The 16,471-nt window shown below is 47.0% G+C and overlaps 1 protein-coding gene across 1 annotated transcript; it reads right to left on the bottom strand.

Moving 5' to 3' along the window:
* Positions 1–1,697: 1,697 nt before the first annotated feature.
* RPA2 (replication protein A2) lies at positions 1,698–11,983 on the bottom strand. The gene is made up of 9 exons (XM_084787544.1): positions 11,827–11,983; positions 11,520–11,626; positions 9,788–9,889; positions 8,517–8,630; positions 6,371–6,445; positions 5,441–5,557; positions 4,023–4,130; positions 3,690–3,784; positions 1,698–2,382 (listed from the first exon to the last, which is right to left on the bottom strand). The coding sequence occupies exons 1-9, from the start codon at positions 11,834–11,836 to the stop codon at positions 2,298–2,300; spliced, it is 813 nt and encodes a 270-aa protein (XP_084643670.1). The 5' UTR covers positions 11,837–11,983; the 3' UTR covers positions 1,698–2,297.
* Positions 11,984–16,471: the final 4,488 nt, after the last annotated feature.

The following is a 16,471-nucleotide window of genomic DNA, read 5'->3' as shown; positions in this document are numbered from 1 at the left end:
TTGCTTGGAACTTACTATGTAGACCAGGTTTGCCTCTGCCTCCCTAGTGCTAGGATTAAAGTGTTTGTCCCTACACCCTGCTCATTTTAATTTTTGAATGCTTTGACAGGCATATTAATAGGGTAAACTTACGTAAAAATTGCTAAACAAACTAGGGTGCGTGTTCAAATATTTTACCAATGTGAAGATTCTCCCAGGTACATTACCTTTTTTCTTTTAGGTTTATGAAATCAACTGCATTAAAACAACAAAACAAGTCAGTCGCGCTGGTGCACACCCTTAATTCCAGCACTTGGGAGTGAGAGGCAGGCGGATTGCTATGAGTTGGAGGCCAGCTTGGTCTACGAAATGAGTCTAGGACAGTCAAGGCTACAGAAAAACCCTGTCTCAAAACACCAAAACCAAACCAAACCAAACCAACCCAACCAACCAAACAACAACAAAAAACCCAACAACAAAACAGCTGGGCACGGTGGCGCAGGCCTGCAATTCCAGCACTCAGGGAGGCAGAGGCAGAGATATCTCTGTGAGCTTGAGGCCAGCCTGGTCTACAAAGTGACAGCTAAGGAAGGCTACGACAGAGAAACCCTGTCTCAGAAAGCCAAAACCCAAACCAAACCAAACTAAAACAAAACAAAACAACCCAAAGCAAAACCATACCTTTAACCCACACTAAATACTAACAGTAAATGTTGGCCTTTCTCTGGGTAAGCTTTACTTTCCATGATGCTCCATTTCCCATCTACAGTGCTAACTTCCTGACAGCAAGCTGAGCAGAGTCAGGTGACACTGGACAGTTTCTTTCTTTTCTTTTCTTTTTTTAGGTTTTCCAAGACAGGGTTTCTCTGTTACACAGAGCCTTGGCTGCCCTGGACTCTCTTTTTAGACCAGGTTGGCCTTGAACTCACAGCAATCTACCTGCCTCTGCCTCCCGAGTGCTGGGATTAAAGATATGCGCCACCACGCCCGGCTCATTGAACAGTTCTAAGAGTCACTAGTGTTCCAACGTGCCGAGCACCTCACCCTGGATACCCAGACACAGCTCTCCTCCTGTGCTGAGCAGCAGTTCCAGGGGCCGAGGCGCACACCACTCTCTTGCCTGTGTTCATATCCAAGAAAGATTTAACAACTGGTTAACTCAACCAGGTGGTTCCTCAGAGGAAATTACTGTCTAGCAAACAGCCGGATGTTTACCATCAGCATCAGAGCAAGGGCTCATTTAGAAATAGCAGTTCTTATTTGCATGTTCCACACTATGAACTCCACCCTCAAGCTTTCATTTAAGACTCCTAGCTTTGACATCTGTGAGCTTTCAGCCTTTGTGAAGTCTCACTGCAAACAGCCAACTCCACTGCATGATCGCACACTGTCAGCACTAACACCAAAGGCCCCACCCGTCAGTGCTGCCAGGGGCTGAAGCAGCCTTGAGATAGCAGGTAAGGGCTCCAATACTGAGTTATAACCCTAGCCCAGTCTATTCATCATCTGTGATGGCAGTGCCACATGCTTTGCACAGCTACAACAAACCCCTGAAGGAAATAAGCCTGGTGACCTGAGTTGGGTCCCTGGAGTGCACACGATGGAAGATGACCGACTACACTGTAGAGGAGACACCAGACTGCAGCAAGTTGTCCTGACTTCCACACACTCACACAACAAATAAATGTGAAAAATAAACACAAAAACATCTCAGAAGCTACTATAATTGAATTGTTTTATTAAACATATAGACATTTATATTACAAACAATGAAGTAATGTTTCTTTCTCTCTGCCCTGTGAGGCCACCACGCCAGAACCTCAGGCTCGCCCCAATCTCATTTCAGCCACAGGCAAGACAAGGGGAAGGAAAAGTGCAATTTTAAAAGTAATACCACACACCCAGAGTGGTAAACAAAACAGGCAGAAGGTTGTGGGTCTTTTTTTTGGCCCTAGTTCTGTCCAGCCTCGCAACAGGAAGCCTTTAAGAACAGAAGCTGCCAAGCCGGATGCAGCTCTGCCCTGCTCTCTTGGTGGTGTTCCTCTTTCAATCTCCACCATCCGCCCTGGAGTCCTGACTAGCTTACCAAAATTTCTGTTAAGAAATCCCAGCCTACTTTACTTCCTTTTCAAGTGTCTATCCCCTTTTGAACCTCTAAACAACAAGAAGCACAACAGCAGTAAGTTTCAAGAGGCCTTCAGCTGAGACCTACATGAACCTTCTGTCCTAGAAGCCACTGGCCAAACTCTGCAGAGCTGGAGAGCACAGATGATGAAAACAGGTCCAGCTGGAAACACTTCAGGTCCCCAACGAGCTCATTACTCTGCATCTGTGGACTTAAAGTGATCATCATCCACAGTAGAATAAATGTGTCCCTCGTTACACAGAAAATCCACTGCTTGCCTAGAAGAAAAAAGGGGGGAAGAGGGGGTCCCCACATTAAAACTAGTGCTGTATGAATATAGCTAAGCAAGCAAACACCACTTGGTTCTGCACTTCTCACCTTAGCTATGAATTATTCAGTCATTTTGTTCATGGAAGTCTCTTGCAGAGAAATGCCAATAAAACCTAAGGATTGACATTAACCATGCACACCAGGGGTACCAGGGCTGCCTTAGATCCTGGCTTTGAATTTCAAAAGAATACGGTCTCACTTAAAATGCCAATCTAAGCTGTCAGTAAAAACCTGAAGCCAGCTGGGTGGTGGTGGCGCACACCTTTGATCCCAGCACTTGGGAGGCAGAAGGATCTCTGTGAGTTAGAGACCAGCCTGGACTACAGAGCTAATTCCAGGACAGCCAGAGCTGTTACACAGAGAAACCCTGTCTCGAAAACCAAAAACCAAACAACAACAACCACAAAAACAAAAAACACCTGAAGCCACAGTCAGCTTACACATGAAATCCTACTGTACACCGGGGTCTTGAGTCTCCTTTCCCTGGAGCCAGGCCCCGGAATCATGTATGAAATGCTTTCTGCTCTGCCTGTGGGCAGTGGAGTAGCAGGAACAGAAAGGTAATTCAGAGTGATCCCTCCAAACCCTTAGGTTCTCAGAGACAGTAACATGTTCAGCAACCGCTAGAGCTTACCCAGGGATTAGTACCTCATCACCAGTGACTCTGAGATGGGCATTATCTACAACCATGTTATAGCACAGGACTGGGAAACTGATCTGGGCACCTCTTTTCTATCTAGGCCTACAGTTATAAAGCGGGTGTTTTTGTTTGTTTGAGGCAGGGTCTCTTTTTATACAGTCATGGCTGTCCTGAACGTGCTATGTGCAGCAGGCTGGCCTTGAAGTCAAGTATCATGAGTACCATCTACTTACAGTTCATCTCAGTTCACTGCAATGAAATCTGGGGCCTAAAATAGACTCACATCAAAGGTGTAAGGACTGCCTGATCTTTCAGATCCAGAACAGATCAGCAAATGGTGCAACACTGCCACCTGTGAGGGACAGAAATTCCTTCCTAACTAACTGGTCAACTTCCCTCTCAGCAGGCTGCAGCTAACAGCTCCACTTTCTGCTGTGTGGTCTCACGCAGTCCATGTGAGCTCTCAACTCTCCTGCTTCTACCTTTCAAGTGCTGAGATTAGAAACGAGAAACCAAGCCAGGTCCAGCTTCCCTCTTGCGCGCACTCTCATTATCAGGAGACTGTGCACAGACTGGTTAAGTGTGGACCTCCAGGCCATGGCCAGCAACACTTACTTGACTGAGGCTACAGGCATGTGCTGCAGCTGGCTCCTGAGATCCTGAAAGTTCAGTCCCTCTGGTCTTGGGCAAGCCTTGATCAAATTCAGCACCTGACCGTTCAAATTAGAAAGACTTTAGCAATCACTCTGGATCAGTTTACTTCATAAGAAAAGAAAGGGGCTGGAAAGGCAGCTGCAGCTCAGGAGGGGCACCTGTGGGGAAGCTAGGTTTCCACTCCGGCCCCCACTGTATCAGGCTCATAGACATGCACTCATACATTTAAAGGGGGTGGGTATGAAGCAAGCATCCAGATTACCTGTGTTTTGCACGTGTAAATAGGCAGTTTACCTGGTTTTGGACCACAGTGAGGCCATTTGCTGGCATGAAGTTACTCCCACTGAAGTTCCCTGGCTCACCCATTCCTGAGGTGCTGATGGATGGCCTCCCTGCAGAGGCCTGAATTAAGAACAAGTTGAGGACATTAGAAAAGCCACCAAGTCAAGCCTGCTTCAAATAACTTGCTAGTAAACACCAAGAAACAGTTTTCCTACTAACTGTTTATATAGCAAAGCTGTAACAATGAAATTTTCAGAGAGGAAAGTAATATAACTGCCGGAAGCACATATTCCCTGTCCCCTGAAAAGGATGCTCTGGCACTGTGATTTCATGTGCAAGCTATAATGGTTTCCTCGGGACCCACGGAGAGAAAAGGGCATAGGTTTGCCTGTAGGTACAGATCTCCAACACAGGGCTTGTCTAGTATGGTTAAGGCCATGAGTCCAGTTCATAACACTATGAAGAAGGGGGCACAGTTGCTCTGTGCTCTTAGTCACTCCTTTCTCTGCCTACCACTATCTGGATTATCTCAAATACACCTCTGAATTGACTTCTACCACCAACCATCAATGACTTCTCAATCGGCCACCAGCTGCTCAAGTTTTTGTTTTGTTTTTTTGAGACAGGGTCTCTCTGTGTAGGCTTGGCTGTCCTGGACTCACTTTGTAGACCAGGCTGGCCTTGAACTTAAGAGATCTGCCTACCTCTGCCTCCTGCGTGCTGGGATTAAAGGTGTGCGCCATAGCGCCTGGCTAGTCTTTCAGGCTTTATAACCTGACCTCTCAGCAGCAGGCAATGCTGACCACTCCCCTTAAATGTGTCCCTTCTAGGCTTCTTCGCACCATAATCTGACTTCCCCTTACTCACACTGTACCTCCTCAGTGCTGTTCACCTCTGCACACTGCCTGGTGAACAGTACGTTCTATACGTGTTGTATCTACTGTACTGAATGACAGAGGAGCACAAATACCCTGTAAGGTTTAAAGCAGCATGGAAACACGGGGAGAAATTCTATCCCATTACTAGGTCATCCAGTTAATAAACAAAATGCTGTCTGGCTTGGGAGTTTTCATTCAGCCTTCTTGGTATTGGGTGAGAAAGATCTCAAAACTCGGAGAAACATGAATGTTTCACTCAAACTAAAACAATGGCAAAGCCTAGGAAGAAAATGTCTTGAGGGCCTAAGTGACAGCTAAAGATGGCTTAGGAGTTAAAGCCCTTTCAGCTCTTCCAGGAGAACCAAAAATTTGGTTCCCAGCATGCGTGGCACACAACTGTCTGTAACTACCTCCAGGGGATCTCATGCTCCTTCTGGCCTCTCAAGGTACCCTCACACATCACAAACATTTACACAAACACATGTAAATTAACACAATCTAAAATAAATTTGTTTCCCCCGCAGAGGGAAAAAGTTGACAGCAGCTACTCACCTGGTTGCTGGATTTGCTGAGCATCATGTGTGAATTGACCACTTCCAGAATATGTGCAGTGAGCTCATTCATATCTTCCAGGGGAATGATCTTAAAGGCTACCAAGCTCTTTTTGTTCTAGTAAAGAAGAAAATGCAAGTAAAAAACATTCAAGTCACTTTCTGGGCAAAACATCAGCTTTTCCCTTGGTTATATTTTTCAATATGAACACCTGTGCATATGAATGCGGCACGCGTCCCACACGTTCCAGGGAAGTCAGAGGGTACACTTGCTGTTGGTCCTCACCTCCCACCTCAAGGTTTTCTACTAATACACCCAACTAGGCAGCCCCAAACTTGTAGAGATCCTCCTGTCTCTGTCCCCCAACTCGCCAGCCAGAGCTGCATTACCAGGGTGGCCTCTAATTCAGATGCTTATCTGCCTCTGCTTCCTGAAAATAAAGGTATGTGCCACTACATGTGGCTTCAATGTCTATTATTATTATTATTATTATTATTATTATTATTATTTTTTTTTTTTTTTTTTTGGTTTTGCGAGACAGGGTTTCTCTGTATAACCTTGGCTGTCCTGGACTCACTTTGTAGACCAGGCTGGCCTCAAACTCACAGCGATCCACCTGCCTCTGCCTCCCACGTGCTGGGACTAAAGGCGTGCACCACCATACCCAGCTCAGAGGGTAGTCTTGAGTGTTGGTTTAGCCTTGTACCTCGAGACAGGTTCTTTTTGTTTGCCAATGTGTACATCAAGGCAGCCTGCCTTTTGAGTGTCCAGGGACTGTCTCCACTTCCCTTCTCTCCACGCGAGAGCTGAGTTACAGGTGTGTATTAGCAAGTCTGGTGTGGCTGGCTAACTTTGGTTACAAGGATCCAAACCCAAGTCTTCCTCTAAGCCACCTCCTCAGCTCTGAAGCTCCATTTTATCTGACATTACCTGAAAAGATCTGAGATGGCCAGCCACTTTCACGTATGTTTCTGGAGGAACCACAGTGTTTTCACCACTGGCGTCCTAACAGATAAAATATAAACACATCACTATGCTTTTTATTTACTTTTAATTTTGTGATAGGTTTCATGTAACACAGGCTTACCTTCAAACAATACACAGCCAAGGATGACTTGGGACTTCTTTTTTTATTTTTGGTTTTTCAAGACAGGGTGCAGCCTGCCTCTGCCTCTCAAGTGCTGGGATTAAAGGCCTGCGCCACCACCACCCAGCATGACTTTGAACTTCTGACTTTCCTGCCTGTCTATCAAGTACTAGATTAACAGGCTTATGCTGGGGGGGGGGATGAGAGAAAGAAAGGAAGAGAGGAGAAGAGGGAGAGAAAGAGAGAGAGGAAGGGAGGTGGGAGAAGGGAGAGAGAGAAGGGAGAGGGAGCACCCCATGTTTACCTACTGAGCCATCTTCCTGGCTCCTGGTCAATAATTTTTACGCACTTCATTGTATGTGTTATGGGTACCTGTGAACCAGTTGTGTTCTTTATTGGTGGGTGCCACCATGCTCTTAGTGCCATGGAGGCCAGATGCTGAATCCACTGAACTGAAGTTAAGACAGCTGTGAGCTGCCAGGTGGATGTGAGGTACTGGACCTCTGGAAGAGCAACCAATGCTTTCAACTGCCAAGTCATTCCTCCAGCCTGTCTGGTCAATACCCTTAAACTAAATACTGCTACACATCTTTGTTTCCTTAATGTAGATCCCTGGCAGTGGATTTGCAGGTCAACATTTGTCTTTGTCTATAAGGCCCTGGTGGTCCTCTGCAAATCAGCCTGGCCTTGCAATCAGAGATCCACATGCTTCTGCCTTCTCAGGGCTGCCCAGCAAGGCCAATCTTTTTGTTTTACTTTTAATATTTATTATTTATGTATCTTCATGTGCACTCAATGTTTTGCCTGTATGTAGGTATGAGGGCGTCAGGTCCCCTGGAAGTAGAGTTACAGACAGGTGTGAGCCGCCATGTGGGTGTGGGAACTGAACCTGGGACCTCTGGAAGGGCAGCCAGGGCTCCTAACACTGAGCCACCTCTCCAGCCCTGGTCAATATTTTTAAACTGATGAGTTTTGGGAAAGCACACCAGAATTTATTCATACACTCATACTATCAGAGTCGTACAGTAGCCATTTTCTTTCTGTCTGTCTCTCTGTCCCTCTCTTCTCGACATGGTCTCTCTGTGTAGCCCTGGCTATCCTGGAACTCGCTCTGTAGACCAGGCTGGCCTCAAACTCACAGATTTGCCTGCCTCTGCCTCCTGAGTGCTGGGATTAAATGTACTACCACTGCCCGGCCATAGGCATTTTCTTTTTTCTTTTTTTGGTTTTTCAAGACAAGGTCTCTCTATGTAGCCTTGGCTGTCCTAGACTCGCTTTGTAGACCAGGCTGGCCTTGAGAACTCACAGAGATCCACCTGCCTCTGCCTCCTGAGTGCTGGGATTAAAAACGCCACCATGCCCAGGCTGCCATTTTCTTATTAAAATTAAAAAAGAAAAGACAAATCAACAAATGATTGTCTTCTACATGTTTCGAGCACTGGGCTAGGTGCTACTCTCACACAAATTAGAAACTCTCACTCATTTTCAGCACTTACTAAATCTAAATCTGACCTGTATCGCTGTTGCCATTTTTATCTGGTCTTTCATAAATGGCCTATGTATCTTTCTCTGCCCACTTCCCTAAGGTGCAGTTACTTTTTTTTGCAGAGTTTTTTATTAAGGTGTTTGGGTATGTCTCAGTATGCTTCCTATTCATTTAAACAGTATTTATTCAAGGCCCACTGTATGCTATTACACTATATTACCTATTTTAGATATTGGGGACAATGATGACCAAGAGGAAAATATTCCTTAGAGAATTTACTTTCTACTCTGTTGTGCCCCCATGCCTATTAATCTTACACAATTTTAGGTGGTTTTAAATTTTTATATAGTGAATTCAATTATGTTCTCACTTTATGGGTTTTTACCTTTGGTATCTTGCTTATGTATTTTCACACTAAGAAAAGCCTTCCAAAGGCTAAAACTGAAAGAACTGAACACACAAAGTCCCAAAGTAGCCCCAGCTCATCAAGAGAAGACACTCACGTCTGTATCAACCCACTGGCGAACATCCATAGGTGCTGCAGTCATGTCGTCTATTTTGTAAACAATATTGGTAGGAGCCTTCTCGGCATGTCTGATTATTCCCACAATAGTGACCTAGAATAGAAAAAGAAAATAAACAAAAAGTCTAATTTCCCTGGAAATCAAAGCCAGCTATACAAATGTGCATAAACAATCATTTTTAAAAACAAAATTTTTTTTGAGATAAGGGTTTTATCTGGGTATAGTGGCACATGCCTATAATTCAAGCACTAGAGTAGGCAGAAGCACATAGATCTGTTAGTTCAAGGCCAGCCTGGTCTACACAGAGAAACCCTGCTGTGCGCGGCGGCAGCATGTCTTTTTTTGGTTTTTTGAGACAGGGTTTCTCTGTGTAGACTTGGCCATCCTGGACTCACTTTGTAGACCAGGCTGGCCTCGAACTCACAGCTATCCGCCTACCTCTGCCTCCCTGGTGCTGGGATTAAAGGCGTGCGCCACCACTGCCCGGCCAGTGTGTCTTGTTATACAGCTCTGGAGGGCTTCGCACTTGCTTCATGGGCTTGACTGGCTGCACACTTGTGGTAATCCTCCTGCCTGTCTCCTGAGTGCTGATACTACAGATATGAGCTACCATGCCCATCCCAAACTTACCTATTTTTTAAAATCTCTCTCTCTCTCTCTCTCTCTCTCTCTCTCTCTCTCTCTCTCTCTCTCTCTCTCTCTCAACAGAGCAAACAGATTAAAGAAAACGGAAAATAACTCCTGAGAGTAAAACTCCAAGGGAAGAATACCTTCACCTACTTGATTTTCTACAAATACTTTTTAGAAAAGCATAGTCATTACTTTTGTGTGTGCGCGTGGCATGAACAGAGGTCAAAGGGTATTTTAGGATGTTAGTTCTTTTTCCCAACACAGATCTGGAGACTGAACTCAGGTCATCTGGCGTGTGCAAAAAGCCCACGCACTTTCACCTACTGGCTATATACTTCCCGATATAGCAAGTCTGTGTCTTTCCTTTCATGCGCCTGAGCAGACAGCGGTGCAGCGCCCTTGCCGAGGCTGGAGGACAGTGGGTGCCCAGGTCTAGCACTATTGGCTTCATCCCTTCAACATAAGGCTCCTCCTGTCTCTGACCCCACAGAGCTGTGGTTGCAGGCACAGGGGTACTCAAGCCTGGGTTTGGACAAGGGTGCTGGGATCTAACTCTGGTCCTCATGTTTGCACAGCCATCTTTCCAATCCCTATGCGTTTCTTCCACCAAACTTACATACCTGTGAAATCTCAACATTCCCAATTTTGAACACTTCATCAGTCAGAGTAGCGGAAAGCAGCTGAGATATGGTACAGGGCACAATGTGCTGGGCTCGGACCCTCTGAAAAGGACAAGCACACAGTCACCCTGAGAGAACACCCATTCATTTCATAGGTGCTGCGTGCCAAGTCCTTTGAATATACTCCAACACTGAATTTTCAAAACCAAACTCTCCTTGCTTCAGACACAGAAGGAGGCCACAAAGCTAACAACAGTCGCATCTGATCCATCTGGCTGCTCCCGAGTGCTAGGATTCAAAGCAGGCACCACCACACACGGCAAATGCCACACTGATCCGATCCAAGAGCTCCAGGTGAACAGATGTTTGCATTATACTGTGGGTTCACAAAGAAAAGACCAGACCAGAGGCAGGACAAGACAGTCGGCCTTGAGAACCAATCCCAGGCCCAGGCAGTGGTGTCCCACACCTTGAATCCCAGCACTTGGGAGGAGCGGCAGGAGGATCACCACAAATTCACGGTCTGCACAGACTAAGTTCTAGGCCACCCACAGCTACTGAAAACTTGTCCCAAAATTAAAACATGACAAAAGCCATGCCTTCACCTCACCGTCTCCTTTACTTAGCAGAAGTCCTAATGTAAACAACAGACACCATCCTGATACATTATAGAACAAAATGCCCTATTTGGGATCAGAAACATTTACTGGCAATTTCAAATACCAGAAACTATATATAATATAGACTAGAAACATATAGGGAGCTGCTTCCCAGCTCTCAGGGAAGCGGAGGCAGAAAGATCATTGCAGCCTCATCAGCTCAAAGCCAGCCTGGGCAGCAGAGGTACACCCCATCTTAAAACAAACACAGTGGAGAACAGTCACTACAGGCCACAGGCAAATATTCGGTCAGCGTCAGCCCAGGGACTGTTTGGTCCCCTACTCGCAGTCAGGATGAGACTGGCGGCCCACATCCTTACTCCCAGCACTAGAGAGGCAGTGGCAGGTGGGTCTCTGAGTTCCAGGCCAGCCTTGTGAGCCTGTCCCCAACAAACCGCCGCCCCCCCCCCAAAAAAAAAAACTCTCAGCCTCACACAGGGATGTACAAGGCAGGAAGGGCACAGCAGATTAAGGATTAGAATGTTCTTCCTGTCAGATAGCGACAGGAAATTAACCCAAACTCTGTTCTGAACACAGGTGGACTACTGCTATTCAGGGACTCAGTAGTCCCAACCGTGGCCTGAGGACAGCGACACTTAACACCGCTAAAACACACTTTCAAGGGGTAGGACCAGAAACGTGGAGGCTCAGCCGACCACAGCGCGCTGGCCAAGCAACTAAAAAAAATATATATATATACAGCCGGGCGTGGTGGCGCACGCCTTTAGTCCCAGCACTCGGGAGGCAGAGGCAGGTGGATCACTGTGAGTTTGAGGCCAGCCTGGTCTACAAAGTGAGTGCAGGACAGCCAAGGCTACACAGAGAGACCCTGTCTCGAAAAACAAAAACAAACAAACAAAAAAATATATATGTATGTATGTATGTATGTGTGTGTGTGCTATCTATCTATCTATTTTTTTTTACATTCTACCCTACAAAAAGTAGGTAACAGCTTCCGAACCAGATCGGGTGTGCCACCCTCCCCACCCCCCCGCCCCGACAAAACCACGTACTCTCACGGACAAGTTAGCCAGGAGGAAACAAATGAAAAGGGAGCAAGTCGCTCTACGTACTGATTTCTTCTCTGCCTGCGTCGGTGTGGGCGAGCCGAAGCCGCCGGGGGACTGCGTGTAGCCGCCCGCTCCGCCATAGCTGGAGCCGCCGAAGCTTTCGAATCCGCCTGGTTGTGAACGGCAGTTATTAGTGTCTGCGCGGCGACCCGCGGGCTCCCGTCACCCCGCGCCCGGCAAACACCGTCTCCCCGCCCCGCTCCCCCTTTAAACGTCGCCGCTCCGGCCGCTCGCTCGGACCCTGCTGTCCCCCGCGCGACTTTCCACCTCCTCCCCCTCCCCGCCCCCACCCCTCGCCGCCCGCCATTACTATTCCACATCCTGGTCGCGGTTCTCCCGAGAAAGAGGCCCAAGAAGCTCAAGTCCGGAGAGCGGGGTGGGCACCTCACAACGACTTGGCCGCTCCGGCGTGGCGGCCCTGTGTCTACTTTACACTGGCGCCACAAACTCCTTCCCGCGAAGGGCGAGCCAATCAGCGCCCGGGACGCATCTCGCTTCAACCAATGAGAACTCACGAATCTTACGCCTTTTCCGGTATCCACACCAGGTTTCATTTAAAAACGCACGCCCCAAGAAGGGATGGAATGCCTAAGCGGCCACCTTTACTGAGGGCAAAAACCGGATAGGACGGGGTTTGATAAAGGAACCAATCAAAACACTTTCGGGGCCATTTTACCCGCCCTTCCATGCCGTCAGGTGCGTGGCTGCTCGCGTCACTTCCGTTGTTTGTTGACCTCTTATTCCCGCCAAACTGCTAGTTTCCAGACGAAGCTGACTCTTAGACGATGTCGTGGAAGTCACACTTTCGACGTTGGCACTCCCCTGTGACACGCCATTTATACACCTCAGAGACGCACAGTACTAGCCTCACGGGACCTCGTGGGATTATTTACTCTCTATAAGATGTTAAGGGCTGGTTAGGAGCACTGACTGCTCTTCCAAAGGTCCTGAGTTCAATTCCCAGAAACCACATGGTGGCTCACAACCATCTACAATGAGATCTGGTGCCCTCCTCTGGCACACATGTGGGCAGAATACTGTATAAATAAATAATAAATAAATAATATTTTTTTTTAATTAAAATCGGAGCCGTGAGTGGTGGCGCATGCCTTTGATCCCAGCACTTGGGAGACAGAGGCAGGAGGATCGCTGCGAGTTCGAGGCCAGCCTGGTCTACAAAGCGAGTCCAGGACAGCCAAGTCTACACAGAGAAACCCTGTCTCGAAAAACAAACAAACAAACAAACAAACAAATAAATAAAATTGGGACACATGCATTAATCCCATCCCTTAGGAGGTTGAGGCAGGCAGATCTGTTAGTTGGAGACCAGCCTGGTCTACAGAGCAAGTTACATGACAGCCAAGGCTATACAGTGAAACCCTGTCTTTAAGAAATTAAAATGGGGGTGAGGGGGCAGAAGGCAGGCATGGTGGCACACACCTTTAATGCCAGCACTCAGGCAAGAGGCAGGCGGATTTCTGTGAGTTCGAAGCTAGCCTATTCTAGAGGGCTGTTACCCAGAGAAACCTGTCTCGAAAACAAACAAAAATGAATTAAAATCGCCCCATATGATAATTTAATCTCAGCACTGAGGCAGAAGAAGGAGGATTTCTGTGAGTTCGAGGCCAGCCCAAACTGTATAGCAAATTCCAGGCTAGCTGGGGCTGCAAGGTGAAAATGAAATAATGACAATTTTCCTGTAGAGTCACGTGATGGCCTCCATGATTTTTGAGTCTGTAAAAAATCTCATGGAGGCCAACCACATGGGTCAGCAAGCCGAACTATCTTTTTAACAAAAAGATTTATTTATCATATTTTACAACATTTGCCTGCATGTGTGCCTGCCCACCAGAAGAGGGCACCAAATCCCATTATAGATGATTGTGAGCCTCCATGTCTTGTGGTTGCTGGAAATTGAACTCAGGACCACTGGAAGAGCAGCCAGAGCTCTTCTCGCCCCCTCCCCCCCCACACTCCCCCAAGACAGGCTTTCTCTGTGTAGCCTTGGCTGTCCTGGACCTTACTTTGTAGACCAAGCTGGCCTCATACTCACAGAGGTCCACCTGCCTCTGTCTCCCAAGTGCTGCGATTAAAGGTGAGTGCCACCACACCCGGTTCAAGCTCAGAATTTCTAAGGTTTCCCTTCCTCCTCCTCCTCCTCCTCCTCCTCCTCCTCCTCCTCCTCCTCCTCTTTTTCTTTTTCTTCTCCTCCTCCTCCTCCTCTTCTTCTTCTTCTCAGGCTCCCTGCACTGCCCAGGCTGGCTTCTGACTTTCTTTTATTTACTTTTAATCATGTGTCTGTGTCTGAGTGCATCCCATGCACGCCTATGCTTTCCAGAAGAGGGTGTCAGGTCCCCTGAGCCTGGACTCACAGGCTGTTGTAAACCACCTGACAGGGTACTGGGAACTGAGCTTGGGTCCTCTGGAAGATCAGCAAGAGTTCTTAAACACAGCCATTCTCCTGCCCCTGCTTTCACCTTCTTTGGTAGCTGGGATTACAGACCTGTACCACTACTGTTTGCCCTGCAACTTTTCACACTGTGAAATACTTATAGGTGAGCGGTCTTAGAAAGCCCTGCTTAGAGAGGATACATATCTTTTTTTAAAAAAGATTTATTTATTTTATTTATTGTATATGAATGCTTTATTTGCCAAAGAAGAAGAACACATCAGATAACATTATAGATGGTTGTGAGCCACCGTGTGGTTGCTGGGAATTGAACTCAGGACCTCTCGAAGAGCAGGCGGTGCTCTTAACCACTGAGCCATCTCTCCGGCCCCAAGGATACATATCTTGTTGTATAAGTTGAGCCTCCTAAATCTACTCATTGGTTAGTTATTCTTTTTTTTTAAAGATTTGTATATTTATTTATTATTATATAAACCAAGCTCTGCCTGCGTGTACACCTGCAGGCCAGAAAATGATGTCAGATCCCATTATAGATGGTTGTGAGCCACCACGTGGTTGCTGGGAATTGAACTCAGGACCTCTGGAAGAGCAGACGGTGCTCTGAGCCATCTCTCCAGCCAGGGTATTTATTCTTAGTGGGATGTGGTTGTTTAGATCTATACTGACAGCACTTGCCGAGGCTGGAGGCTCTTGAGTTTGAGGTCAACCTAGGGTATCCCCCAATAAAAAGAGAGATTTGATCTCCCTGCAACTTTCAGGGATCACTTTATTATAGTTTGAGAGAGAGAAAAATAATAATAAGGCAAATACATTAACTTAGCAGCTTCAGGGAGGAGGGGAGATGGGCAAGAGGAAGGGAGACGGCTGTGCAACGACCCTGCTGAGCAGCGGAGTCCGGGCAAGGTCTCCAGAGAAAGGAGAAGGATGTCTAGAGAGAAACCCTGTCTTGAAAAACAAAACAAAACAAAAAAGACAGGATCTCACCGCGCATGGTAGCGCACATCTTTAATCCCAGCACTCGGGAAGCAGAGGCAGGTGGATCTCTGTGAGTTCGAGGCTAGCCTGGTTCACAAAGCGAGTCCAGGACAGCCAGGGCTACACAGAGAAACCCTGTCTCAAAAAACCCCAAAACAAACCAAAAACAAGTAAGCCAGCAGCAATAGCTTGGCCCTCAAAGGAAAGCTGGCTGGCACACACGTTCCCTTCAGAATGAACTTCTTAATGAAAGGGCCTCAAGGTCATGATACTTTGATGTGGGACAGAGAACACTAGATAGAAATAATACAGTCTGTGGAGAACTAAGCATGCTGGGAGATAAGCAAGGAAGGACAGACTTCCCCTAAACCCTGGAGAGGAGCATCATTAAGAGTGTGACTGAGAGCCTGGTGTGGTGGCTCACGTGTTTAATCCCAGCACTTGGGAGGAAGAGGGCAGATGACTGTGAGTTCGAGGCCAGCTTGGTCTACAAAGTGAGCCCAGGACAGACAAGGCTACACAGAGAAACACTGTTTCAAAAAACAAAATGAAACAACAACAACAAAAAAGGTCTAATTTTCTTTAGAAACTCTTAGGAGCTGGGGAGTGGTGGCGCATGCCTTTACTCCCAGCACTCGGGAGGCAGAGGCAGGTGGATCGCTGTGAGTTCGAGGCCAGCCTGGTCTACAAAGAGAGTCCAGGACAGCCAAAGCTACACAAAGAAACCCTGTCTCAAAAAACAAAACAAAACAAAACAAAACAAACAAACAAACAGAGTGCATGCCACTGTTGCAGATCTCCTGAGTTAGGGTTGCAGAATCGATATGGGGGTCATCAGAGGACAACTGCCTGTAAGTCCAGCCCTAGGGGATCCGAAGAAGGTCCTCTGGCTCTGAAAGCACCTGAACCCATCTGCACATAACCACAGAGACATACTTTTCAGAAAACTGAACACAAACATCTCTCTAGCTGCCTATGGCAACCACTCTCTGTCTCTAAGCTTTACTGGTTCTTTCCTTCCCCTGGCAAAAAATTCAGACTCAGTGTTGGGAACAAGCAAAAGAATCTTATTCTAAGGGGCTGGAGAGATGGCTCAGAGGTTAAGAGCACTGATTGCTCTTCCAGAGGTTCTGAGTTCAATTCCCAGCATCCACATGGTGGCTCACAACCATCTATAATGTGATCTGATGCCCTCTTCTGTCATGCAGGTAGAGCACTGTATACATAATAAATAAATAAATCTTAAAAAAAAAATCTTATTCTAAGGACTATTATTTTGTTTCCAGACTCCATTTAATCATAGGGAGAAACTAAATTCAAAATCCTAGGCCCTAGGGGAGCTGAGGACTTCCCAAGAGCTGTAAGGAGACAGTTGTCTGTGTCCAGCCAGTTCAAGGACAACTCCTCCATCTTGCTGGCAGGGTCAACTAAGTTCATGTTCCGGGCCCAGGAACCCACTCCTGTCCTGACTGACGGACACTCCCGTGCTCCACTCCTTATGACAGTTATGATTGGACAGGGCTACGGCCCTCCCCGCTCCCTTCTCTTTATAGTTTTATCCTTTAAAAAT

The sequence above is a fragment of the Acomys minous genome, assembly GCF_964271855.1.
Source record: "Acomys minous genome assembly, chromosome: 6".
Lineage (NCBI taxonomy): Eukaryota > Metazoa > Chordata > Mammalia > Rodentia > Muridae > Acomys > Acomys minous.
Note: the sequence above shows the minus strand (reverse complement) of the source record. Positions and strands in the feature narration are given on the sequence as shown.